Genomic DNA, 27,957 nt, shown 5'->3' on the forward strand with positions numbered 1-27,957 from the left:
TTTGGAATTTAAATGTAAATTGCTTATAGGAGAAACAAATCAAACTTGCATTGCAGCCCTACCAAAAGTACATTAATGTATATTAATCTGAAAGTTCTTGGTGGAATAAATTGAAAGCTTCAGCAGTGCTTCTTTCAGCAGTACTATATCCAGAGACATTTAAATTCATTTTTATTTTAAATTGAGTTTCTTTCCAAAATCCAGGGCAGACCAGCAGTCATCTCTGTTTCTCAGCATTTTTAATGAATGCTTCTGCTGTGCTGGACTGATGTGATATAAGAATAAGCAGATGGCTAAGAGAAGTAAGGGACTGACTATTCTGAAGAAGATAAAACTGGGATGTGGATCTTTGAGTGTTTTCTGTAGGTAGAGAAAATTGGGCAATGGTGATTTCTGTCATTATTTTTGTCTTTCACCCATCCCTATGGTGAGGATAGTTTCCACAGATAGTTTCCACTGGTGTCTTAATCAAACTCTTTATAATTAGATTCCCTTTTTTGTTTTGCACAACAAAAAAGACTGAAAGGAATCTTTCACCCTGAACTCTCATTCACATTCATCCATCACTGTGTCAGAAGTAAGACCTGTTAAGCTAAAGGATAAATTAATCTAACAGTAACATAACAAAGAAGAATGTCCTTGTGCATGAGCAGCTTTGCTTGATATTAAAAAGAGCTGATACATATACATATACACTCTGTCACGAATACACAGATGCACACTTGAACACACAGACACATACATTTAATGTATGAGATCAAGGTTCATTTTTGTTTTGACTTTGGGAAATAAATTCTGTTTACAGTAGGGCCACTTGACATAACACTGGCAGCATAAGGTTTCCTTTGCATTGATATAAATTAATGGCATCAGCTCCTGCCATGTCATCAACAAGCAACCAACAAACTCAGATTTTCTTAATCAGAATCATTAACTTCCATATGTAAAGTACTATTGCCTACTTTCTTAGCTGATTTTATTAAAGTGCCTTTTTTTTTCTTTTCTACCTATTTTAACATGATCGGTATTATATGAAGTATATCACTGTCTTTATAGCATTGACAGCCAGAAAGATTAGAAGAGATCAAATCTCACTCCATTTTGGTAAGCACCTCTGTGAGCAGCAATTCTAATCTTCAGGCTCAAGAGACTGAATTTAGTCGCCAGAAGCTGAATGTAGAATCTTACATGCCACTACATCACTTGGTGTCCCCTCACAGTTAACAGAAATAAACAGGCATTTTCAATTCATGTTTCATCTTGTCCTGAAGTCGGTTATGTGTACTAAGTCACAAGTCTGCTTTTTTGTCTCGTAATGGATTATAGAGGAACCTCAGGAGGACCAGCTCGCATGTAGAGGTCTATAATGCCCCTATCTGTTTTAAAGTGAAACAAATCCTCCACAAAAGAAGGAGTTCAGTACCATGAGGGAATCTTGCTTAGCAACCGTAGAGCTGATGTCAAAGGACATCTTCATTCTTGATGTGGTTCCGCCATTTCCTTCATGTATGCTTAGCCCCTTCTGCTGCATTTTCCCTGCCTCTGGAGAGAGGACACTTACTTACTCTAAGCAGGGTTTTCACCCAGCGAGTGTGTATATAAACTTTATAGGAAGCATGATATTACTAGGTGCAAAATATAACAGTTGTCTGTAGTGGAACCTGCTTAGTTTGTTTTATTTAGGCAGACTCTGGCAGAAACAGGTAGCCACTATCTCTGTAGCATTGATTATTGCTTAGAGAAATCATCCTGAGAAGCCTCCTCCATGCGCTCTGCTTCATAGAAAATGAACTCATTTATTGTAGAATCATAGAATCATAGAATGATTTGAGTTGGAAGGGACCTTCAAAGGTCATCTAGTCCAACTGCCCTGCAAGAAGCAGGGACATCTCCAACCAGGTCAGGTTGCTCAGAGCTTCATCCAACCTGTCCTTGAATGTTTTAAGGGGTGGGGCGTCAAACATCTCTTTGGGCAACCTGTTCCAGTGTTCCACCACCCTCACTGTAAACAGTTTTTTCCTAAAATCTACCTCCCTCTAGTTTGAAACCATTACCTGTTGTCCTGACACAACAGGCCCTACTGAAGAGTTTATTCTCATATTGTATCTACCGTATGTATGTATTGTACCTACAGTAACTATTGGGCTGGTGGTCCAAGTGTGGGTTTTTTCCACAAAAATTTGGTTCCGATTGCACAGAGAAAGGGGAACAGGAGCTTTGGTTTCATCAGGACTCTTAAAAAGTGGTTTGGAAAGGTGCAAACCTGTCAGTGAGACAGAAAAGGAACTTGTTCAATGTTAAGGCTAAATACTGACTGCAGTAGAATATAAGAAATCACTTCAACTGCAGATGGCACAGCACAATCTTTTATGATGGGCTTAGCTGTAATGCCTCTCTCTTACAGTTCATTTTGGCAGAGAGATGAGACTCCCCCATCTCCTCCCTCAATGCCAGTGTGCAGATGAGCACACTGAGCATAGTCTGGTATCACAAGTTATAATAAAATATGCGATAACGCAGCATGCTTGGCTTGAGGTTGGTGGTTTTTCAACAATAAACATTATTTACTTTGTGCACTGAACACAAAAGCCTTGGACTGAGTGGTAATGTAGCGCTATGGTAATAGTAATTGATTCACCAGATGTCATACTGTAGGTACTGCCTGTTACCAGTGTCAGATCAATAAATATTGGGTTAGCACACTTACAGAAGGTGGAGCAAACAGTAAGGAATATCCAGGGTTATTATTACATAGGCAAATTTTCTTTTATTTAAGTAGAAAACAAAAAAAAAAGTATTTAGCAGCATGGCTTAAAATGCAGAAGATGAGAACAGGTAGCTATCAGCCTCATTTTTTTTAACTACGTACAGATAAAACAAAGCATGAAATTTATGGGCTTCAGAGAAATCTTGATCTAGCTCAGCCTCATTGTTCTCTCACGGTTCCCAAATGCATGCTACAAGCAAAAATAAACACCTAGGTAGAATTTCTTGGTGTTAATATCTTTGCAAATTTGGCAATACTGCAGTAGTGTGCTAAGATGTGTCAATTTAAAGAAGTTAACAAAAAAAGAGCAACAAATGTTTATATGGAATATGTGTTATTTTCAATTCATTTATGTGCAAATGTGCTATTCAAAAGCTGTATGCATTTCTCATTATATTGTCTCCCTGATTTAGATTGTATACTCCTTGTGGCATAGATATTATCTTGGTGTTTTCCAAGGCAGTATGCATGCACTGCTATCGCCACTTCTACTTCTGGTAATAACTGAATGATCACCTACTTTGTCTTTTTTTGTTATTTCTGTGATTCTTACTGTACAGATGTGACACAATTAGTAGCTGACTGCTGAATCTTTCTGAAGGCTGCTGGTGTTAGGATATATGGACATGAGATTTAAGTCCTTGAACTTGTGTGCAGTACTGTGCTTTTGTTGTTTCCAGAGAAATACGGACAATGGCAGACAGTTCTTTGTTCAAGTTTAATGTTAGAGTTAGTTCCAAAATGCCAAAAAAAAAAAATGGAAACACTATTCTGTGTGAAATGCTTCTTAACTTAAGAATTTTATTTCAGGAAGTGGGTTAAAACACAATTTCAGTGTTTTCATATCCAGGAAACTCTAAAGCATGATGTATGTCAGATATGTAAACTTGAAATGTTTTAGTGAAAACACTGAGAATAACTAAAATAAATATCTTAGGTGAAAATGGTGAGAAAAAGAACTCACAAAGAAAGTGTCAACAACAGCAATGCTGAACTTCAGCTTCTTTGATCTAACTTTCATTTTGTCACTCAAACCAGGAAAAGTTGGAGTCAAAGTTAGATATCTCTAGACAAGGGCACATGTTACGGAACTCCTTCTGAGTTGACAACTTCTAAAATAAGTTTTTTTCCCATTTAAAATTGAGAAGGAGGTTTTTAAGTTGAAAAAACAAAGAAAACTGAGAACAGGAGACAGAAAATTTGAAAACAAATGGAAAACTTGAAACCAGACAGAAGTGCAATACTTTATTTTATTCGCAAGTATTTATTTTTCTGACCAAAGTGACGTGATTGCGTAACATTTCTATCCTGATTGAAAATCAGAAAAAGTTCCTGCATGATGACCAAGCGGTGAAACCTCAGATATTTCAGTGGTCTTGAAAGTGAGTTTGAGCTAACTTTCATTTGGCCTGTAACATCTTTTTCTTGGTCCACCTCTACTGTAAAATGTGCAATGTGTTTTATTTTTGTGTTGTATGTATCTGGAATGCAGAAGCATCTGTAAGTCACCATCACAGTTCTGGTCCATCTTTAAACCTCTATTTGCAATGATGCTACCAGAAAATTTACATGAGTTATGTTATTTGTTCATAAGAACAGTTCCATATATTGTCTTATGTTTCTGTTGTGTCTTTTGTGTTTTGTGTCTAAACTCCCTTGCGTTCCAGTAATTCAAACCCATAATAATGATGAGGGTGATGATAGGATGTTCAGCCCAGTATGCCAGAGTGTTATAGGAATAAAATGGTCCATTTATGCCTTTAGGGAGGGGAAGGGTTTAAATTTTTTTCTGTGCATTATTCTGTAAGTGGAATCATAGGGTTATTGAAACACGAAGCTGTTCTTAGTCAAGATTTTTACTTTTGATTCATTGAGTGCCATTAGACTCAAGTCAACCAATTAGGTAGTCAAGAAATAAGTATAATAGCAAATAAGATGTCGCCAAACATGGAGTCATTCAGTGCAACAGAGAAAACTGGATTGGTAGGAAATCAGATCAGAAGGAGATTACCAAGTGAGACCTGATATGAAATGTGGTAAAGCACAAGGTTGTAAGGATAAAGGACCATTTTGTTAACTTGCTATGTGCTAAAGTACTGAAGAGTCCAGAATCTTCAAATACCCCACTCAGGAGAACTGGAGGAAGGAGCCAGCAGAGAGTAATGAGCTGAACATTTTAATTTTTGCTTTTATGCTTTGAGTTTTGTAAAACGTATGCATTTTCATGGTACTCAAAAAATGGGAGCTTTCATTGGGTCTAGTTCTGCCTTTATGTTCCGGCTATATCTAAAGTGAAGTACGCGCATTTCAGAGAGCATGGCCTTTGGAAATTAGACTAGTGCTGGCAAATATCCTAAACTGTGTTCTTGTTTTTTGCTTATTCTCAGTCCTGTATTTGCATACTTACTAAATAAGGAGGAAAAAATTGGAATGGCAACTATTTGAGATGAGGAATAGTGAAACTGTTGCACAAGTTACCTTACACACACTTTAGTTTTAAAATACAAATTGTAAGAGAAGGAGCAGATGCCATTATATAAATTCATTCTTCTAACACTGATTTCAACCAAGTAAAGAAAATGTAGTCAGAATTGTGCTTCGTGGATTTGCATAATTGCAAGTCTGAAAGACTTAAGTGGTAATAACCATTGTTAAATTACTTAGTAATAAGATTTTTTTTAATTCAAACTAAAGTTTCAACAATTGCTAATTGAAAAGAATTAACTAGGCATGACTATTAAGAACAAACACAACCCACTGTTAATCTGATCTTAAAACTGAGATCGTATGATTTTCCGTGTTTAGCTTTACTGGCTTCTCACTTGTCAACCTTGCTTTTATTTAGTTCCTGGGGCCAATAATTGCATGTTTATATTGATCTCCAGAAAAGCCACATAAATTCTGATATGAAGATCTGATGAGATCCAGTTTTCAGAAAACAATTTTGGCCACGTGTTGTGATGGGATTGGAAATGAAGATTGCATTGTAGTGATTTTACAGCATGGTTGCTATTAGCAGACTGGATAAAACCATGGGACTCTGTTGTATAGACTGAATGAGAACACTTTGCGTCATGCACTGGTCCTGTACATCTGAACATACATTTTATTCAGTACACCTCCTTAATTCTGAAGTGACTGGAAAGATTGCAGAAAACCAGAAGATAGGCCTAGAGGAAGTAACCATGCCTGAATGAACTGTCAGATACCCAGTAAATTGGAACACCTTCCCTTGGGTAGACCCTGTGCCATTTTCCTCTTTTTGTTTATTACAGTAACATAAGAGAGGGCAAATACCGAGTATATTTCTACTGGTGGGTCATGGAGATCCTTGTCATGAGAGTCCGTTCATATAAATGAAGGCAGTCCACTGCGGATGATAGTGTTCAGATAGGTCAGAAACCACAGCAATTGTATTCTGCACAGAGAGGCCTTATGGACAAATAAATCTCCTGCACATCATATGCTAACAAAGCAGCAGATGTTGGATTTGGAAAAGAGAGGACCAAGAGGCAGAAGATTAATAATAGAAAAAAAAAATCTGGATAAAATTTTAAGCTCCTTGAAAAGCAGATTTGCAGCTTGATTTCCTTCTCTTTCTCAAAATTTTTTCATGCAAAATATTTAGTTTTCTTTCTAACAGGACTTTTCTTTTTCTGAGTATAACTTGCATCAGTATAGAGTGGTCCACACAGACAATAGAGTAGGAGAACTGTAGCCACCCCAGCATGTGGCAAAAAAAAATTGCCTTCTGAGAGCTGGATTCCTTCAGAGACTCGGGTTGCAAAGGCAAGAACTGTGTGACTATGGGTAAGTGCATGCAAAGGGGAGGAATCATTGCATATCTTCTTACCAGCATTTATTATTTTTAAAAGATAAGTCAGTGGCTAAAGGTAAAGCAGAAGGTGGCAAAAGTTGTAGAAGAAAAAGTGCTGTGTTGAGGATAGGTGCTCTGCATGGTTTTAAGTAATTATTCTGATCACGTAGTGTAGGTTATGTATTTATGAAATATCCTGGGCAGACATACCAATTGAGTTAAACCCATTAACGATGAATCTTGCAAGAATCCCTACAGCTTCCCATCACTCAATATCAGGCATTAAGATTGAATATAGGCATCAACATAGAAGATTACAGTCTCTGTAGAACTGACACCAGAGAATGGAGACAGGCAAGTCATCATCAGGCGCAGAATTCTTCTGCTCAGAATAATTGCCTATTTGCTCTGCATTCCAGCTCTATTCCTTGGGCTTAGATCTCCTGCACATCTAGTTAGAACTTGCAGAATTAATATCAGGTTTCCTGTCACCTCACTCATTACTTTTGTCAGGGGAATTCAAGGAGGAAAGTCAAAACCATGTTTTTTAGAGGCTATTTCTTAAGGACATCTTTTTTTTTCTTTTTTTGTTTAAATAGAAACCTGTCTGTTAGCATGTCAGGTTATTTCTTTAGGCTACACTGGAAAGGACATCTGAATAAATTGCGATTTTACAATACAGATATTGTTGCTTGAAGATCGTTATTGCGTTATCCTTTCTACCCACAGCCACACCTTCACAAAAAAAAAAAAAAAAAAAAGAGAATTTAGAATGGAAAAATAGCTTGAATAGCAGATTGGATGTGAGTTAGACTGTTTCAGAAGACTTCCTCTGTTCTGAGTCTTAGAGCATGGGAGCAATGCTTTGAATAATGTAGCCATACAAAAACGTGCTTAATTTGTTTAATGTAGTGCTAGGAAATCTCAGTGGGCCTTTGTGTAAAGAATGATGATATACAGATGGCATATTGAGAATCTTCACTGGAAAAAAAACAAAACAGTCTCGCTCCTAGTCATGTAGGATTCTGTCAAAGAAAAAAAAGGACAATGATCCTTTAAACTTTTAAGTAATTTTCTTTAGAAAGCAGGCCTGCATTTTCATGCGTTTGTGAATGGAGTGGTAGATGGATGTTGAGTGCTGTGAGACCAATAATGACATGGTCCCACTGACTTCAGCAGATTTATACTGGCTGAAGAAGACAAAAAAAAAAAAGCAGTTTAATTCTTCATGCAGAGGAAATTTGAGTGAATGAATACAATCACAAAAATATACTCAGAACAATTGCTGCTACAACCTGCTTTGTTCCAAAGACTGAAAATAAATTACTGGACTTTGTTAGTCACTGCCACTGAAATTAGTGACTGTTCTGGAACACTTAATCACTACTACTTTTCCCTTAACATTGAGATTTTTTTTCATTTTTTTGATACACACTCATATATATCTCTCAAGTTATAGCCATTATTTTCTCTCTCTGTGTTATAAACAAGTAAAGGATGCAATTTTTATTTCTTAATTATTATCTCCATGATCTGCCTAATTGTTAATTATCTAATAAATCCTTACAATAAAGTAACAATGCCAGCTAGTATTCAAGAGAAAAATGTATGTATTTTTATGCTGAACTGTCTTGTTTTGTCCTCACCCAACTGTTTTCATGTGACAGATTTTTTTTAAAGGTTCACATTCACAAAATAATGATTAATTTCACACAAAAATTTGGAACCATCTTGGAGAGAGTGTGTGTGAAGCAGTTCAACATGAAAGAGAAAAGTTAAAAATATGGGTTGATTTTGCATCTCTGCTATTGGCTTTGTTGTTGTTTTAAAATATCATTCTGTACATTATTAAAGTGAGGGAGCTTCAGATCATGCAAAAAAAAATTCCGGAAAATATATTTTATATCAGAATTGGAAATGAAATGAAAAGTAATGAGAAAAGAAATTAGGTTAAAAGGCCGGAAAACCCATTAGAAACTGTATGTTTATGTATTATCTAGCAAATCAAATGTCAGGGGAAGACATTTGTGAAATAATTATCGATCATTTAAAACAAAAAGGAAGCAAACAACAGAAGCCTACATTTTTATTTTTCAGGGCCTAAATCTGGGCTGCTAAATCCATCAATAAAGCAATTACACCATAGTATTCTGATTTTAAGAGCTGTTGAACAGTCACAGCTTCCCTCATGGTCACGCTGTCTGCTGCTTTGCTGGAAAACTTCACACCCCAAACGTCATTTTCTGTTCAGAGGTAGCACCTTGTTGTTGAAGTGAGGGGTTTCACTTCACACACGGAGGAGAGGAGACCGCTGAGATCCCGTTCACCAGCGTTGTCAGAGCCATAGTAGGCAGGCTGGAAGATGTTGAGAGTAAATGTGGAGTGAGACCTGGGGATGGACATTGCCCTTGCCAACAGGAGACTAGGCTTTCAAAAAAAAAAAAATATTGATTACAAAGCAGCGAGGCAATAAATGCAGGGAAGAAAATGACTGTTCTGTTTTCCCTTCAAGTTTCTCTTGTGCAGGGAATTCAGATTTGTGCATGCTGTTTTCTAAGGCCTCAGTGTCTTGAACTGCCTCTTCCCTTGTGCTTAAGACTGTTCAACATAGGGACATGGTAGGAAAAATCTCAGAGATTTGCACAGGTAGGTAAATTTTGGATAATCAGTTGTACTTTGCTGTTCTTGAAATCATTCTGCAAAACTTCTTGAAAGTAAGCAGGGACAAGTCTATATTTAGCTAAATTAAATTTTATTAAGTACAGGCTTATTTCTGTCTGTCTTCGCAACAGCATCATCTTTGACTTTATATGAAGATGACAGGGATGTGAGCACAACCTATTAGGTGACGTTGCCCTCTAGGGATACAGGAGTGTGAGCCTGGAATAGCTAAATATTACAGTAAATAGTACAGGTTTGAAGCTTTAGATAGCTGCACTTTGACTGTTCTGATGTTCTGCATTTGATAACTTTCCATGGATACATGGTAACATGCACATATATAGATATGCGTATGTGTATATGTTATGTGCAGAGGCACAAACACATGTAGAGAAATGTATATATGTGCACCTATAATGCCATCCAGTCCTTATTATCATGACAAGCTCAATTTTCATGGGCGCTGTAGATGGAGCTGTCTTCTGATGAAGCACTTCAGTGACTTGATGGTGGTGTTGCAAACTTGGATCAGTGAAAGAGATCTTCCCTCAAATAGAGTGAAGTGAGAAATGAGGCTGAGAAAATAGGGCTGCTAGGCAGAGTTTTTTGAGAAGGGTTATCTTGTGAATAAATACTGCACAAGAACTCAGGAGATTTGTACTCAGTGACTGTGTGACACTGGACGACTTGCATTATCCCTGTGCTGCAGCTCATCTCTTTGTGAAACAAAGAAAATACTTCACTGCCTGCTGGGAGAATGAATTCATTAGTGCTTGTGAGTTGTTTGCAAACAAAGTCTGTGATAAGCACCATAACCCCCCCACCACCACCTTTTTCAGTATACCAAAAGTAGCAGCAGAAGTTACCTTGAAGGAGCATGGCATGACACAGCCTGAGAACTACATAAGCATGCTCGTGCCCTAATCCTGCAACACTGGTATGTGTTGCATAATGTAAATGTGAATAGTTCAGTTAGTAAGAGAAGAATGTCCTACAGCAGAATTATAAAGCAGGAATAAGAGATACGGGATTAAACCTGGAATAACTCCGTGTTCATTTTATATGTTATGTAAATACAGTAAAAATGGATAATAAAAGCAAGTTTGTTCCAAGCTGACCATTTCAAATCATAGAATCATAGAATGGTTAGGGTTGGAATAACTATCTTGTTCTTCTAGTATTGTAAAGCAAGTCTTCCTGGTGGAAACGTGCAATATTATTCAGACTTGGCGCCAAGGCACCCAAAAAACAAGAGCTTTTGCCCAAATGCGCTTTCATCTTTGCTTATCCAGGGGCAAAAGCAGTCTGATGTGAACAGGCTGAGCTGAGCACACGCCGTGATTGCATCTGATGTCACATGCGTCACGTGCTTGTATTTCTGCTCAGGAAATAGGTTCTGTCCAGGCTCGTTAAAAACCTCGTGCACATGCCATGTAGCTGACCAGCAAGTTTCCAGGAAATTTCTGTCCCACTGAATGCACAATTTGATAGATTCACGTTAATTATATGGTGAGTGTCCAAGTAGTCCAGTTCTTTGGGCACCTCAGACAGAGATGGAGACAAAGAAATCTTGCATTTTTTCATCTCCTGCTCCACCAGCAAGGCCATGCTGGCCTGTTCAATAAAGCTTCCTCCATCTTTGACATGGAATCATAGTATCACTGGTTATCTTATCGCCAGTATTGGAAGTTTGTCCTTCTCAATTCAGAGCTGAGTTTTAGAGCCTGAGGCTCTGTTCTCCCCACTGGTAACAGCCCAAGAAGTGGAACTGTACTGCATAGAAACAACTGATGTGGCTTAATGGGAGCATTTTTAACCATTTGCTGTGGTTCCTTTTAGGATCAACAATCAGCTATGATTGATGTTGAATAAAATTTAGGTTTCCTCTCCTCAACACTGCTATTAAAAGGTATAAATAAACCACTTTCTACCATGTTTTAGAGTTACCACCAAGTCTCATACAGTATTCCACTGTTGTGTTCATCCTCTAGCATTGTAACATCAGTATGTTGTGGTTCGTTATCTGGAGATTTAATTTGTGTGCAGATCCTAGCTGATGTATTTGGAGAACATTTTAAAAAATGGCTAGTATTTATGCTTTTGTTACTCAGGCTTTACCTTACCTTTCATTTAAACTTCATTATTCCTCTTCTGACAGTCCTCTGGACTGTGGCATTTTTCTTCCATCTCTGGATCTGTAGCAGAAAATGTTCTAGAAAAGGTTTTCTCCCTCTCACTTCAGTCTGTTTGACTGTCACCAGGTTGCGAAGTTTAGTACTGAGCTGGTCTTGTGGCAGGAGAAAGCCATGAGCCCTCTGCCAGACCTGCCACATTCCTCAAAGTAGAAAAACTGTTGCCCTTTAATTCTTACTCTGCTGTGCTGTCTTCAAGTTTTATTAGCAACGTGGAGTAGACTTTATTCTTTGTCTCCAGGAAAATACTACATTGTAAGCAATAAAGCTGGCAAAAAGGGGGTAAAAAAAAAAAGAAAAAAAGGAAACTGAGAGCCAGATTAGCATCTCTGTTAACAGCAGAGTGAAAAATATGGTCACGTTTGCAATGGACTCTTATTAAGCTGGTGGAAATTGCAACCCAGAGGTTATACACTTAGTCACTGGCAACAGAGTGTTGTCACTCCCTGCTGGCTGATTCATGGAATCATTTACTGTGAAGAAAATTGCTGCTTCACATCAGCTGCAGATGGCTTTTGTCAGGCCAGACTCTGATACTGCTGTTTGGTTGTAGTCATGCTTTGAATAGAGTTGCGCACAGGCTCATCATGCCAGCATGGCTGCGTCCATGTGCCTGTAAACCACAGAAGGATCCTGCCCAAATGGGGGCAAAACCTTAAAAGAATGGTTGGATTTTGTGTCAGAGCCTGTTTCTCATAATGTAATTTATCTGGAAGAGAGGTCTGTTTTCATCTTTCGTGTAGTCATTTCTGATTTTGTCTCCCGTGGCACATAAGTGTTGGATCATCTATAGAATTTTGAGATAAGCTTTTAAACCAACTTGGATAACAGAACCTTGGTATTTTTGTTTAGGAGAGACTCTGAAGTCTTCTCAGTTCCATTCATATTTTGATGCCCTACAGTTACTCTGAGACTATCCACAGTCCTAGTGAGTTTCTCGTAGTGCAACAGGACAGGTCTTCAATCTCTGTTTTCAGATAAAACCACAATTTTTATAAACTCTGTCATTCTGTTTGCTATAGGCAGTGACATTTAGCCCATCCACTTGCTTTTTCAGTTACAGTGTTTTCTTGCTGCAGTCTTTGTGTTTATGAAGGCCCCTATTGTCATCCAGAAATGGAGAAGGACATGAGTTGCATTTGCTCTTGTGTGAAGTTAGAGCATATTCAAGGACAATTCAGAAGTATTCCTCTCCCTTCTCTTCCTGTTTTTCCCTTCATTTTCTTAAGGTGTTTTTCTTTGCCTGTTTCTGTACCTTTTTTTATTTTTCACCTATTCTTCCTTGTTGTGCTTGGCTCACTCCTGCTCTTATTATTCCAGTATTTTATCGGAAAGAGTAGAGGACTGATTTTCACTTTGCCAATCTTAGCTTTGAAATCATATTCCTTTTGTAATTTTTGGACCCATGGCAAAGCAGGATCTAGCATGACCTTCATACAACCTCTGAGACATATATTGCACAGAGTTGAAGAAGATTAGGCTATCACTCAGCCTCTAATATGTAAGTTTGCTTCCTCATCTACGCTCAGCTGAGAGCTCTGCAATTGAAAATTTCAAAAGGGTTTAGTGTTATCTACTTAATATTCTAGGATATTGTCTCAGATGGTAATAAAGGATTTTTAAGCTGCAAGGGTTAGAATTTTCCTTATGTCATACCACATTAGATTTAGTGTTGGTATCATCGGCACATTTTGAAAAGAGCTGAGAAGTATGAGTAAGACCCTCAGTTGTCTTGGGAAAAGATTACAATTTCACTTTTTTGTCTTTCCCTTGGATAAAGTGTCATCATAAATAGATGACTTACTGGAAAATTCCCAGTGAAACCACTGTGCAGTTTTTTATCATGGAAATCACAGCTACAATTTTGCCTTGAAGGCAGAGACTTACTTTAAGCTGTTGAAAAACCTCCACGTCCTGGCAGGAGTTTGAGGTGGTGGTATGCTTCAGGGGCTTGCTGCCTTCCTGCCCTTCGTGGAAATGGAAGCCACTGAGAAAATTTTTTTTCCAAGGCCTTTTGTTCCCTTCCTGGCATATACATGCCATTGCCACATTTGCTCCCTACCTGCAGTCACTCGGTGAGGGGAGCACGCAAAGCCTGTCTTGCAGACTCAGGGCTTTGAAGTTGCCGTGAGGAGCAGTCGATGCACCAAATTGGAGCTGCAGGGGGTTTTGCTGTGTCCCATGGGTGCTGCATAGTCAGCAGTCCATCTTCTGAGCTGCTGCTCACCCTTTCTGCTGGGGAGAAAAAGACAAGCAGTATCAGCGTCCTTACTTATATCCTTCCTTTTTTCGGAAGTATTCCCTCTCTCCCTTCGGGCCTGTTTGCAGGAGAAGATGGTAGAGCATGGGGTGAGGTTTTGTGGTACACAGTAATTATCCTGTCTGAGGTGTTTAGTGTGATTTGGGTATTCTCTACCACAGTGAAATGAGCTCCTGCCTTTAAGAATCAGTCAGTCACCATCTTGTAAATGCTTTCTGCTGTGTAACCTATGCCCAACCACAGTTCTGACCAAGTCAGGATCACATCCACTTTTTAAAGGTGTTCCTTCATTTACGTGAGGAAGTTGGCAATGCTGTGTGTTAGCTTCTAGCAAGCTCGCTCATTTTAGGGCATACACATTATGCCTTTCAGTGAATGCAGAAGAATAAAATGAAAGAAGGGCAATAACAATAAAAAGACTTCTCCCTTCAGCTTTCCCTTCTTTCTCGCAGTAGTGGCAAAATCATGTTTCTCAGCTATGTTTTAGAATATAAGTGGCTGGAGGTTTTGCTGCTGCACCCAGTAGTCGTTGTTGGAATGTGTGTTAATTAGAACTGATTTAAATAAAAGGATTTTCATTAGGCAGTCTGAGAAAAAAAAAGATCTGAATATTTTTAAACAGTTGAACAGATTGATAGCTGGTTAAAAAATGGGTTCTTTTTTTTTTTTTTTCATTTGCACAGGAATATTTCATGCATCCACAGTAATCAGTGTTTTTATGAATATGCTATTTCAACTCTGTTACCAAGAAGGGTATGTTACTGGTTTGACCATGCACAGGGCATCTTTACCCAAATCAAATCTCTTTTTCCTGCTGTTAGAATTTTCTACTGCTACTCTAACAGGCTGTGAGTAGAGCTGCAAATAATGTTAGCACTGTATGTATGGCCACTTTTTTATTGCAGTGACTATTTACAAAGCCACAACAGGTGTGTCTTTCCTCACAATCAGTAAACAAAATGTAGTATTTAAACATGTACGTCTGAATTAAATAAACTCATGGTCATAACTGAAGCATTTTTTTCCTTGTGCATTTTAACACTGGGTTCCATAAGCTCTTCTGGACATTAACGGTATACATATGTTGGAGTGTGAGCAACTTTAATTAGTCAAAAATAAATGTCTGTGTACAGCAGTTATCATTATGCTGGTGTAAAGAAATCATTGTATTGACATAAGACATTTGGCCAGGTTTCCTTGTTTATATTGAAAACATATGTTTGAAAATAATTTTCTTTTTTCTGGTGTTAGTTCTAGCAGTGTCACACAAACAAGGAATGATGTGATGGTAATGTTCTGGTTTATCTAAATAAATACTTAATAAAAAGTAATAAATAATTTAATGAAATCAAATTTAAGATTAATAAATTCAGTACTAAATAATAAAGAAATACTTAAACAGCTACATGAAATAACCTTGTATTAGCAGAGCCAGAATTAATTCTTTGTCCTGCATAAATTCCGATCATTTTGTCTAGGGACTGTCAGTGCAAGTAAGTTTTTCTTAGTGGGATAATAGCAAAGTCTCTGTGATCAATAATATTAGTTTATGAGAATAGTAAAAATAGATTTTATAGCAGAAGCACAAGAGCTATTGTTTTGAGAAGCAGCTTCAGATAAAAGCTTTGCATTTGCACTTTTCTCCTGAGACTACTAAAGAGAACACAAAAAAGTAAAATGGGTGACCACAGAATCAAGTAGGGTCACCCATTACCAGGGATTCATTTTATTTCCATTAGAGGGGAACTAGAAAGCATCTCACACTATTTGTACCTGATTTTCCATTATAAATTACGGTACATGAGATCATTTAAAAATCGCTGAGCCTTTCAGATGAGGCTGACTCTGTTGCTGTTCCTTAATAATTGAACAGTAAGAAATACAAGATCTCCATTTTCATCCAAACAAAATAACTTCTGAGATTATGGGAGAGGGCAAAAAGGTATATGAAGTACAGTCTTCCTAAAAGCTCATAAGTGAGTCTCAGAGGGGGATTTAAAGAGTGGGGTTGGTTTCACATTTAGAGAGTGAGGTTTTTTCAGTCAGCTTCTATGTCCAGATTGAAATCCTGGGAGCACACACTCATCTGGTGTACGTTGGTACAGGAGCATTCAGGTGGCACACCAGTATGAAGTAAATGTGATAAAGTCAGGGTGCTACTTGTTCAAAAACACGACGCAACTCAGACCTCTCCTCTAGTTCACTGCTGCAACATATGAACTTTCAGCTTTAGTGCTTATCCGGGATGAGGGGCAACACAGTAAGACAAAGAGAAAACAAAGTTTGTAAGAGAGACTCCAGCATAACTGCTGTTGTATTTACTTCCAGTTCAAGTCGTAGGCTAGGAGCCTGTGCCACAACCCATTGAAGGCGTTGAAAGTGTTCTCATCAGCTTCACTGGATCTTGGGTTGGATATTATTCACCTGATCCTTCCTAGTTACTTGTCACATATGGCAGAAGTGTGTGCTTGTGTGGCAAGCTGTAGTCTAGGAATTCACAATGAAAAACGCTGAAATGGTTTCAAATACTTTCAGGAATATTTTTTTTAAGTTTGGCATTTTTTTCATTTCACTTGGAGGAACCAGTTCCTGCCCAAACATGTAGTTTATTGAGCCTCTGAAGCAGTAAGCCAATGGCATAAAAATGGTAAAAGTAACTCCTTTTTTTCCCTTTTAAATCTTTTCTTTTTTTTTTTTTTAATCATAATAGTCAGAATCCCAGACAGTAATTAGCATTTGCAAAAACATAAAAAATAAATTTTTAATTGTTCTGTGAAAACTGTTTACACTTGTCAGCTGTTGTCAACAGGAAGAAACTCTTGATAGGGGACCATTGTATTATGATATTTTTATTCTACTAATTACTTACATAGTTTCCAGAAGAGCTATGTAGACCCTTCTTTCTTCTATATCTTGCTTAGTTACTCTAGCGTGAGGGAAATACAGGGAAGCTGTGGCACTTAAGTTGCACACAAAAATTCTTCAAACATGGAAAGGTGGGTTCATTTCTTAAGCATTCACTTTTTAACAGTACGGATTGAGCAAGTGTGAGGCTTTGCTCATTTAACAAAAAAAACCCCACACTTAGTATTTACTTATTTCGATATTTATTTTTTATCTGTCTCACAGATAATATGCAAAGTGCTTCCGATGAATTGTAACCAATACTTGTCTTCAAAATATGATACTATCTCTATTTTTTGATACATCGTTCTTTCAGTGAGGCAGGAATCCAAAAGAATCTATCGAAGTATTTTTTGGAGGAGGTATTAAGCCAGCTAAATTCTATGTTTTGTAATTAGAATTGGTACATGAAAACAATGTGCCACAAATTTCAGTTGGTTATGGGTCCTGTCCAAAAGTCGTGGAAAACACAGATCTAAGCATAGGTGTGTGAAATGGTTTCTGCAAACTGATGCACATACTTGGTTTGGTTGCACGGTTGTTCGATGAAAGGACCTCCTCTTTTGCTGTAAAGGCTCTTGGAGAAATTTTAAATCTGCAAAACAAATCACTCCTTGAAGACTCCACTTCCTTTTCATCCAGTTGTTAAAGTTTGTGAAGAGCTGTCATAGCACTGGGCACAAAGTATGACATTTTTCAGCGTTACACTGAGGATCTTCAATAGGACAGAACTTTGCTCTGTCATCGAGTTTGAGGAAGCTGCTTTCTCTGGCAAAACTCATGGGCATGGCTCTGTTCTTGCTTGCAGTTACCTCAGATTTAAATTTGACTTCAGTAGAGTGGCTTTGAATTCACTGAGAATCTCCCTCTAACTTTTGTGAACTCTGATTCAGGCCTTTTGTTTAAAATAAAAGCAGAATCCAACATTAAAGTGTCGTCCACTATTTAATTAGTTATTAGTTAATAAAGTTAATTAATGAACTCCTTAGTTCTATTCTGGATTTGCTCCTCATCCATTCATGCTCTCCAATGGAGACCAGCACTAGAATTGGTTGAGAAAAGGAGGTTGTTAAAATAAAAATATACCATCGTATTACAGCATTTAAGCACTGTTTTAATACTGTATTTTAACTTTGCTATTTTGATTGATTTTATTTAAGTTTCAATACCATATTGAAGCATCTGTTTCTGTATGTTATCTCCATAAACTAATGTATCGAGTTATAACATTTCTCCTTATCAGCAACATTGGAATGGAACATTTTAATAGGCCTGAATCAGACACTCTCTATCTGCTCTTCGGTTGAAAATTTAAAATAGTTTCTTAAACAAAAACAAACTGTAAAATGTATGTTGCATTTTCTTATAGAAAGGAGACTGTAGTTTCTGCTCCACTCTAAGAAGTCTTTATGGGGGCTTCTGTAACAATCTGATTATGTATAACTTTTCTATGTAGTAGCTGGGGTGTTTGCATCAATTGCAACAGGATCTGGACCAAACTTCGCAGTTGGCATGCTGTTTCTCCAATGTATGCGTACAGTTAGCTGTTCTACCTGCTCCGAGTAATTTCTGTTTCACAGAATAGGAACACTAACTTCATACTTGACACACTATTTCTCTTCTGGGATTTGGTTTCCTTTTCTAATATGTTCTTGCTCTTTAGAAATAATTATTATACAAAAAGATTTAAGGATTGCTTCCCATTTCTTAAGACAAAGAGGTGAACTAGAGATAATTACATAAGCTATAATACAGTTTATCAAAAGTAAATCACTTTTTCTTTTCTTGCTAGCCAAACAGATGTTTGCTTTTTAATTGTTGCTTTGGGGTACTTTTCTGTTATGTAAAGCTGTTTCCCCAATTTTTATAATTATATTGTGAAAGTGGTATGCTGCAGAAACTAAAATGCAATACTAACTTCTTGTTTTACTTTCATAATTAGCTGTACAAGTCCACTGAATATCATGTAGTTAAATTTAACTGTGGACCTACTGCACAAATATGCTGTATATTGCTTGACCTGTGTAAAAGCACTGGCTCTTGTAAAAACACTGAGCAGCAAGGAATATTTGAACATGTAATACTGCACTTTCATTATCCTTCTATGTGTTATATTAGGTCTGTCCTCTGATATCCCATCCAGCATCGTGGGCTTCTGATACAAAATCTATTACTCTGTCCTTCAACAAGTCAAGCACTCCATGTGGGATAGGATGATGTCTCTATTTGCTTCACTGCTTACCATTTCCTTACTCAGCTAACGCTTTGTCCTTGCATGTCCTTTTGTCCTTTTGTGTCACGTACCATCTTTTGTAAGTCTTAATCTTCATTTTCCAAGAGCAGAATAGCTATGGTTGTGTTTTCTAATCTTCCTTGAAGTTCAAGTTTTGTTTATTTATGACTTTGGGATGAATAAATACTGTGTGACAGAACTTTCCTAGAAGCCAGTGGACTCACTAGAGCAGAGAGTTGCTCTATTGATGAGGTCTTGAAACTTTCATGATTTCAAAGCTTACAGCAGCAAAATATATTTTGTAAATAAACCCTACGAGTTCTGTGAAGACTGTAGTCCTGCCAGGTACATCCATCTGAGCCCAGGTATAGAATGAGAACTTTAACTTGCTCTCTCCTGCCTTACTTCTAGAGCTTTTGTATCTCTCATGTCTCCTTCTGAAATACCATATGAGCAAACAGGTCTGCTTACAAAGTGGTTTTGATGTTACCATAGGATGAAGTTGTTCTTAAAGACTAAAAATGATTGATCTGTGGCAGACTAAGGGGTTGGTTCTTGCGTGGATGTTTCAATCAGATATTCTGTGTGATTTGTACATGAAAATGTTATCAAAATACTTAAAATTTGGAAGGGAGTTAAGAAGAAAAATAGTTATCAAAGCTTGATCAGTTTGAATGCTTGGTGCAATTGTGAGCTCGGTTATTGCTGTGCTCCATTTTTTATTGTGGAGGAGGATTTGCCAAGGCTGAAAAATAAATTAATCCAACTTTCTCATAAAAACATACTTTGAAAAAGATCATTTACTGTGCACTGACCATTCATTGATACACCAGTGACTTTTTCATCGTTTTTCTTCACATTAACAAAATGAAGGTGTTTAAAGACGCACAGGAACATTCACAATGCACTTGTTGCTAGGCTGTCTACTGAAAATGTTACTTTCATTTTTGCACAAGATGAGAAGAGATTAAACTCTTCCTGACATGCTGAAAAATATTCTGTCCTCAAAAAATATTCATAGTGAAAGCAGTTAAGATACATAAATATGTTCTTGGTTTTTTATATATATATATATGTAATTCTTGCCACTGCTGGACAGATGATGCTGCTATATGACTGAATTGAAAGTTGTGGAGGACAAGCTTTTCTCAGTAACTCTTGAGAGAGCACCTGAAATAATGAAAAAGATTGACTGAATGCAAATGACAGCTTTCATCTTCCGTTATGAAGCACATGCTCATGAATATATACATTTTTGCATATGTTGAAGCTCAAGTGTATCTGCCTTCCGATGAATGAAAGAATAAGGAAATTATGTATTCAGAACTAGTTAGAAGTTGACTTTTTTCCTTGAATTATCCAAGTTAATTGAAGTTGCTTTCCTGAGATGGAACATTTCTAAGAGGCTGCCATATTCGAGAAGGGGACACTGTTATCCCCATCTCCTTCCGTCTAAAGGTTTTGTCCTGTTTTAAATAGCTGTGTTGCTTTTGGTGATATTAACAGCCTTTTGGCAGTTTGGTGCTGTCTGTCTGCACGCTCTGTCCATCTAAAGTAGCGGAGCATGAGAAGCTGCTCTCCTAAGGGAACTCCAACAATATCGACAGGCTTGATTGACATAAAGCCGGTCTCTGTCTTTCACCTCCACTGAACTCTTCGAGTAAATTCAGGGCCTGATTGAAGAAAGATAGGGCTTTAGCCATTGACTTCCATGGGAACAGAATTTGAACACTAGCAACTACTGCCCTTTCCTAAAGCAGCCCTGAATATCTTGGCAAATGCTGTTTAGAAGCACTATCAATTTGATCCTGCTTCCTTCTCAGGACTGAAAGCCAAGTTCAGGGCTATTTATGTCTTATTAACTACATCAGGCTTTGGATGGGAACTACAGCAAGCATTTAAATCTTCTTGAAAAATGGGTAGTGGCTTAATGAACCTTGTTCAGGTTAAAGCTGTTATTTATTCTTGATATTTCTATTTGTTACTGTCAGGTAGAAGTCAAATAAAGAGCAATGCCTTCTATCTTGAAGAGTTTATCAGGATGGAATAGCCTGAAATTTGCCTCAAGTGAATCAGTTCTCACTTTTCTGACAGGAAAATACCAACAGCAGATTTTCCAGATATGCTTCAAAATACCACACATGCTCAAAACATTGAGGATGTCAAGTACCATACAAAAAGATGTGCTTATCAGTTCAAAATATGAACATCTACAGATATCCAAATTATATTTTCTATTAAGTTAGCAGTACAAAAGGTGAGAGAAGAGACAGGGACACAGGCACTTGTTTTCGGTCAGTTTGTATTCATACAGAGGAAAAGGAGAAAAGTAAAAATTCAGTCCATAAATTAAAGTGCCTGGAATAGAAGAGAGCAAAAGCAGAAAAAGTTTAAAAGATTCTCCTTGTTTCTACTTCCCCACTTCTACTTCCATCCTTTGGTATTGTTCACGTAATACTGATATTGTTTGAATAGTTCCTAAATATTTTCTTTTTTAATTGATAACCATAGTACCTAATTGTGTTTTTTTTTTCTTGTCTGAAGTAAATTTATTATTTTTAAAGCACTTCTGACATTTCGTGAAACCATTGAAAAAGAATTCTACTTAGAAATAGTTTTGCTGATAGAAGGGAATAGGATATGCTCTTTCCAATATCTTCTGTTGTTGTGTATTTGATTAGTAAGAATGATACTAATGCCAAATATTCATGTGCATCTGATCTTGCAAAACCTAGAGAGCCTTTCTTACAAGGGATTTCAAGAAGGCTGAAGTAAACCAGAGATTTGAGTTCTTGTGTTTGCTTAGAGCAATATGTTTGAACACCTATGACTGTTACACTCTATCTTATGTCCTGAAAGAAGAAAGATAATTGATTTGATTTCTTTATATTTTGAGGTTGGTTACCATAGTTGTTTCCAGGTGTAAACCATTAAGACCTACACCACTTCAGAGCTAATAAGATAATTATCTGTCTTGGTGGATATAATGTGCTATGTCCCTGTGTTTTTTTTTTTAAAAAAAAAAACCCAGACAACCAGAAACCATCTTATCTGGACTCTGTCTTCCTGTCAGAACATTTTCTTTTGATCTTTTTACTTCCATTAATGTTGATCGACACAGATCGACTCTTTCCCCAGAATTCCCCTCAGTTTACTGTAGAGGAATATAACCTCCCATGCAGAAACTTGCCTGTGAAGAGTATGGTACCATTGTCCTTTTCCACCTTCTTCCCTACTACCTGAAAAGTGTGTACAATGTTTCTCACTTTTTTTTGGGGAGGGAGCGGAGGGGTTAACTTGCCTGGCAATTCTGTTCAATCTCAGTCAACTTTAGGAAGCCCCAAGTTAACAAATAAGAGGTTGTCAGATGGTACTGCTAGATATTGGGAAGTCCAGAAAAGCAACAGCTTCCTATTTGTGGTTGGCTTATATACAGAGAGGATATGTAGTAAACCATTTGACTTCCTCATTTGCTTAACCACATCATAGTATCTCAGCTAATACCACATGGGTGCATCAGCAGATGATGATCATGACGTGTAAATATTCAGCATGCAGATTGGTTTTGCATGCTTTTCCTAATGGTATTGTACGTTGCTTGATAGTTGTTCAGTGCTTAAAACAAAAAGCTTTTGAAGCTTCAGATGTGATGTTTAATAGGTCTTCCTCTAATACTGGCTTACCACCTGCTCCTCCCTCACAGTCACTTCAAAGTGAATTGTAAGTAACCGCTCTGAAATCATGCGGCATTGCGCTGTGGAGGAAAACATGTGAAAATGCACAGTGATCAGCCCTGTAAAATCTCTTCATCTGCAGAAAGAATCTCCACAGCCACCTGGATGCTTTTGAAATTTTAAATGGTTGGCTGAGCATTGCTTCTACCAAAATCTGATACAATAATCAAAGTCAGAGGTGGGGGAGGACCTCTGGGGTCACACAGTTGAGCTTTCTGCCAATAATGGATTGTTCCCCGCAGTTCAGTTTCTAGTGACCTTGGAAATTACTAGCCTGGTAAAATAGTAAAGAAAAAACAAAGCTGTTAAAGTTTCAGAAGTAGCCAAAGCGACACTGTCCCAATGAGAAATTGTAGTTTTGATTTGAGATTCTCTATGTGCATTGCTCCTTGGTTGCAGTTTTGAAGTGGTCACAGTTTTAATCTACACTTTCTGATCCATTTTGCTATAGCTAAGAGGTTGGGAGAGGTGAGTTTGTTTTAATATTATATGAACTTATCTCATCCTTTAACCAAATCTTTATTTTTATTACAAATAAGTAAGTCAGCAACTTGACTAACCCCCTTTCTGCAACATTTCCTTCATGTCCCTGCACTTTTATTCTTTCAATACTTCTAGCTTCCCAGAAACAGGAAACAAGGAGGAAAAAAACCCCAAGTTTCTTGCCTTTTTCCATCAAAACCTCTGGTTAATTAACTAAAACCTCTACTTGTCATGCTTGAGAACCCAAAAATTCCTGAAAGAATTTAGATGGGACACCTCATTTTTAGATTTCTTTCAACCAATCCAATGTTGGTTTGTGTATCTGGTGATACGTGTCTAGCAATAAAGGTGTTGGTCTGGCAATAAAGGTCTTGATACACCTAATGAATTGGGTAGAATTTGACCCCTCTTTTAAGAAGGAGACAGCAAAGGCAAGCGTACACTGGCAAGCTAATTACAGTTTTGGCTGTAAAATATTTTGGGAGGCTGTTAAAAGCTGGGTAGATGAGAAAAGATCCCGAGACACAAAGTTCTCTTCCTGTTGTACCCATTTGATGGGTGGTAATTTCTTCACTAGGGGGCCCTATTGTGAGGTGCCTTTTGGGGGGTGCAGCTCTGTGAATATCCTTTCTTTCCAGGGCGCTGCCCCCCCCCGACTATTGTAGTCACACACACCAGATCTCAGTTGGAGAGGAAAGAGGTTTTCTTAGCTGCCAACTTGCTTAAAAGAGGAGTTAAGAGGAAAAGAAAGCTAATTGGACTGTGCTTGGCAAAAAGTCTCTATTTTATTCTGTTTATTCGGATTTTTAAAGGATTGGGTGCCACGAAACACAAAAATAGTGAGAACACTTACTCGTTAAACAGATTCTTGCAAAGTTTTTACAATAATAACAGAAAGCTGCTTTAGTAAAACAGTGTTTACCCTTGCACTAATGCTGGTCATGAATACGTGTCTAACTTAGCTGGAACTAATGCCTGACTCTGCTATTCCTCTACAGCAACTTAACATTCTGCGTAGGCTGATTATTTTTTCAACAATATTTGCTAAATTCTTTTAAGGGCTGCCAGTATATATTTTTTGAAGCTTAGTTAGTAAGAACAGCTGCCAGTGGAGTCAAGGCTAAAAGAGGCAAAAAATATCTGCAGAAGGCAAGATTTTACTTCAAAAGATCAGTATTACAAAGCACTACTGTTGCTGGTATAATCACTTTCTTTAGGGGGGGATGCTAATATAGACTGGATTTCTTGTCTTCACAGCCCCCACTGAGCCTTTGCTGTGCAAATTTGCTGATGGAGGGCAAAAGAAGCGCCAGAATCAAAGCAAATACACACAGAATGGAAGGCCGTGGCCCAGAGAAGGAGAGGTAAGTGCCACACGGCAATTATTTTCCTGGGGTTTGGCAGAAGTCAGCTGCAGACCTGGAGGTCTACCTCTCAGAGCTGTGAAGAAGTCAGATTGCACAGAAAGTAGAATAGTTTTACACAGAAAAAGATATATAAGCAGGGGGGAGAGGGAGGCTTACAATAATGTGTGAAGTGTGAAGTGTAAAGTTACAGGGAAAGAGAAGTTCAGAGCTTGGTGTAGAGCTGTGTGGAGCCTTGTCCCACCAAGAGTGCTTGCTCTGCAGCTGGACGTGAGCCTGGTATTCTCTTACTGGTGTGCCATCAGCACCCATGACATGCCTTTTATAAACCCCAAATCCATTTATACTTGAGCAGCTCAACAATGTTGTTTACTCCATATAGTTCCTGGTGATAAAATATCAGGGAATTGGCGGGTTTGTTAGGAAAGGGAAAGATGCACTTGCACATCCAAATGTATGGTCTATGTAAGAGTTTTCCAAAAGCTTTTCTGAGCTGGACTTTTCATCCTGTCCAAGATAAAACAGTTTACAGTAGCCTCAGGTCCATCAAGTGTACAAAGTTAAAAAAAATAAATTCTAACAGTTGCTTTCTGCTCTGCTGCAAATAGTCTTTTACTGGAGTTTCCTTTCTGTGTACTTGTGCATGAAGTGACTCCAAATGTGAGTGAAATAAGAGAGGAATTTATTTGACTCTTCAAGAGCTTGTTTACTCTTCTTGAATGCTATTATAGGATAAAGACACTTGAATAAACGAGGTAGATCGGGTCATAGTACCTTCTTATGCCTGATTATAGCTATGAAGGCTGAAGGACTTACAAGTATTTCTATCCTAAGCACCTGTTCTTTGTGTTTACGATTTAGAATTCAAGGGAAAAAAAAGGCATGTTGCTCAATTGTGACCCGCTGTAATACAACTTGTGGTTGTTTTGTTTTTTTCTTTTGTGTTTTTTTTTGGTGGGTTTTACTATATTTACTTCCATTTTACAAAGCAAATAAACAAGAAAGCTATTTAGTATTTCTAAGTTATGTGTATCTAGAGGGTTTCTGCTTTTTTTGTAACTACTTGATTTTGCTAGCTGATACTTCTCGGACCATTAGCTTATGACATATATACTCCAGCATGATTGGTGAGCTCCTAAAATGAACAGAAAGGCCTCTTGAAAGCACAGAAATTTCTCCCCCCAGCAAGGTGGTTATTGTACACTATTCCAACAGCAATGCTCCAAAATAGTTTTAGCTTTGTGGGCTGAAAGTGCCAGTGTGGCAGCCACATTTGCTACAAGAGATGGCAGAAGTTTCCAAAGCTTCATTGCAGCCTCTTATGTTGTATGTCTCAAAAAATGGAGACATCTTCTTAGGAGCATTGTGGTTTGTCATGTTAAGGATCTTGTGAGGAACAAGTGCCTAAGAAGTACTTCAAGCTGTAGACTCAGGTCATCCTATAGAGAGCTTGAAAAACAAAGATCTGTATATAGGAGACAATAATAAACCCTCAATAAGGTCAATAATACACATTTTAAAGAGCTCTAAATCCCTGTTTAAATAGTAAATGCCATCATAGCTATTACATCCACTGTTCTATACTTCCTTCAGTTCAAATCAATAAACAAGAGAATACAAAGTGAAAGCCAACAGGCCACCAATATGCCTACGTCCTCAGGGCATCAACTTATTACATCACAGGTAGTTCATTTGCTGCCAGGGGAGTGGCTCATATTAATCACAGTGATATCCCTGTGACCTAGAGACAGGGTGTGGTTGGTGGATTTGTCGTATCAACATTTAAAAGCTAGTTTGCACTGCTGGGAGACATTGTTCCTTATTGTTGTTTGCAGTCAACTACAGAGCTCTTGTCATGGTACAATGTGCAAATGTGGAAAGATTGTAAATATATAAACTCAGAAATATTTCAGGCTAGGAATGTGCTCTGTTTTCTTAGATTTTCTTAGATTTTCTCTCTTTACAAACATCCAGTTAATACCCTCCTGCACATTCAATATTTACTATTTAAAACATCAAAGACAAGAGTCCATATTTTCTTTTAGGGTCACTAATTTATTGGATTTCTTCCCCACCATTGTTAATTTTCTTATTTCCAATGTAAAATCCTTCTGTGTAGTTACTCTTATATTTTGTATGGAATAGGGTTTTTCTGACTCTTTGTCCTTTAATGATATTAGTCTAAGCATGATGTACCATTCAGTTGTTCTCTGTGTAGCAGCACTTGGGTAACCTTCCTACAATTACTCCTGTCAACTTTAATTTCTTTTAAAAAGAACAGGCAGTGACTAGTGAGAAATAATTGATATATGACCAGTGCCATCGTTCTGATTACAAATGAGATCTGGAAATATTCCCTGCACCTCTGCTTTTTCTTGGTTTCTTCCCCAAAGAAAAGCATTAAAATAGTGTCCAAGAGATTACTCCTTCAGCATTTCCACCCTGGACAAACCCTGTGGTATCTAGACCAAGATGTGTTTGGCTGTTGTTCAGATAAGCCTTTGCATTCTTGAATGCTTACGTGAAGGGCATTTCTAAAACTTCTGAGGTTTAACCAGCATTAACACTGAGTGTGTGTGAGGATTATTGCTCGGAAAGACAGACTCCAGAGAAGTAGCACTAACAGTTCTGTTGCTGGCCTCAAATTTGAGTATGCGAAACAGAGCCATGCCCAATACTCTGCTGTAGTGGGGAACTGGCAGGAGATTTAGCAGGGAGGAGTGGGTTTTACCTCTCTGGCCATACTGTTCTCAGAGGTTTTGCTCTCTTTTATGGAGAACTTCTGCAGAATTTTATGAGAGAGGATTACTTTTTTTTTGGTAAAGTTTTCAGGCCACGCTGCAGAATGTACTAGAAAATCTTATTCCTGTAATACATTTTTATAGATTGCTTTATAACCATATAGAAATACTTTAGTTGGCTTTTAAATTGGCTTGCCTTTTAAAGTCAAGTCTTTAGAAACACGCTGAATTTCTCTAGGGCTTTTTGGTGTTTGGGGTTTTTTTGTACTTGGTTACTTGTCCAGTTGTAACCAGGGGAGAATGCCTGACCTTGAATAACACTTTCTGGTCCTTACCCTTCCACTCTTATTTGAAGCCTCAGGAAATACTCAGCAGATTTACTGAGGCATTTGACTGAGGATTTGTGATGGCTGACCAGTTCTGGACTAAGGAGCCAAGAGTTCAGATTATTGATGGCTTTGTAAAAGGCTGTCAAATTATGCATCTAACATACAGATGCAATAAATGTACAGTGAAACCTGCAAATGTTGGAAATATTTGCAGTGAAATTCTGAACGAATAACTGACTTATTAGTTTAATATTTTTTATTTCAGGATAGTTTTTTTCTGAATCACACGGGTTTAATTCAGCACTCTGTTTTGAAGCTTTCCCTGAAAAGATCATCTTGAGATGGTGATAGAGGGTAATCATATTCAAAATCTGTCTGTAAAATATTTGATTTAATTTACCTCTAAATTGCAATTGACAAGTCTGGAGATGGGTGGCATTTCTCAGAAAAAAAAAGTTCATTATCTGAAAAT

General features: G+C 37.6%; 1 protein-coding gene across 3 annotated transcripts in view; it reads left to right on the forward strand.

Annotated features, from left to right (window-relative positions):
* The window catches only part of RBMS3 (RNA binding motif single stranded interacting protein 3), a 723,800-nt gene that overhangs the window by 604,038 nt on the left and 91,805 nt on the right, over positions 1–27,957 (forward strand). For all 3 annotated transcript variants that reach the window (XM_086742736.1, XM_086742737.1, XM_086742738.1), the window contains one exon: positions 24,309–24,415. In XM_086742736.1, coding sequence (XP_086598862.1) covers positions 24,309–24,415 — 107 coding nt within the window. The remainder of the gene's footprint in view (positions 1–24,308; positions 24,416–27,957) is intronic.

The sequence above is a fragment of the Chlamydotis macqueenii genome, chromosome 2, assembly GCF_036417535.1.
Source record: "Chlamydotis macqueenii isolate bChlMac1 chromosome 2, bChlMac1.mat, whole genome shotgun sequence".
In the NCBI taxonomy this organism is placed as follows: domain Eukaryota; kingdom Metazoa; phylum Chordata; class Aves; order Otidiformes; family Otididae; genus Chlamydotis; species Chlamydotis macqueenii.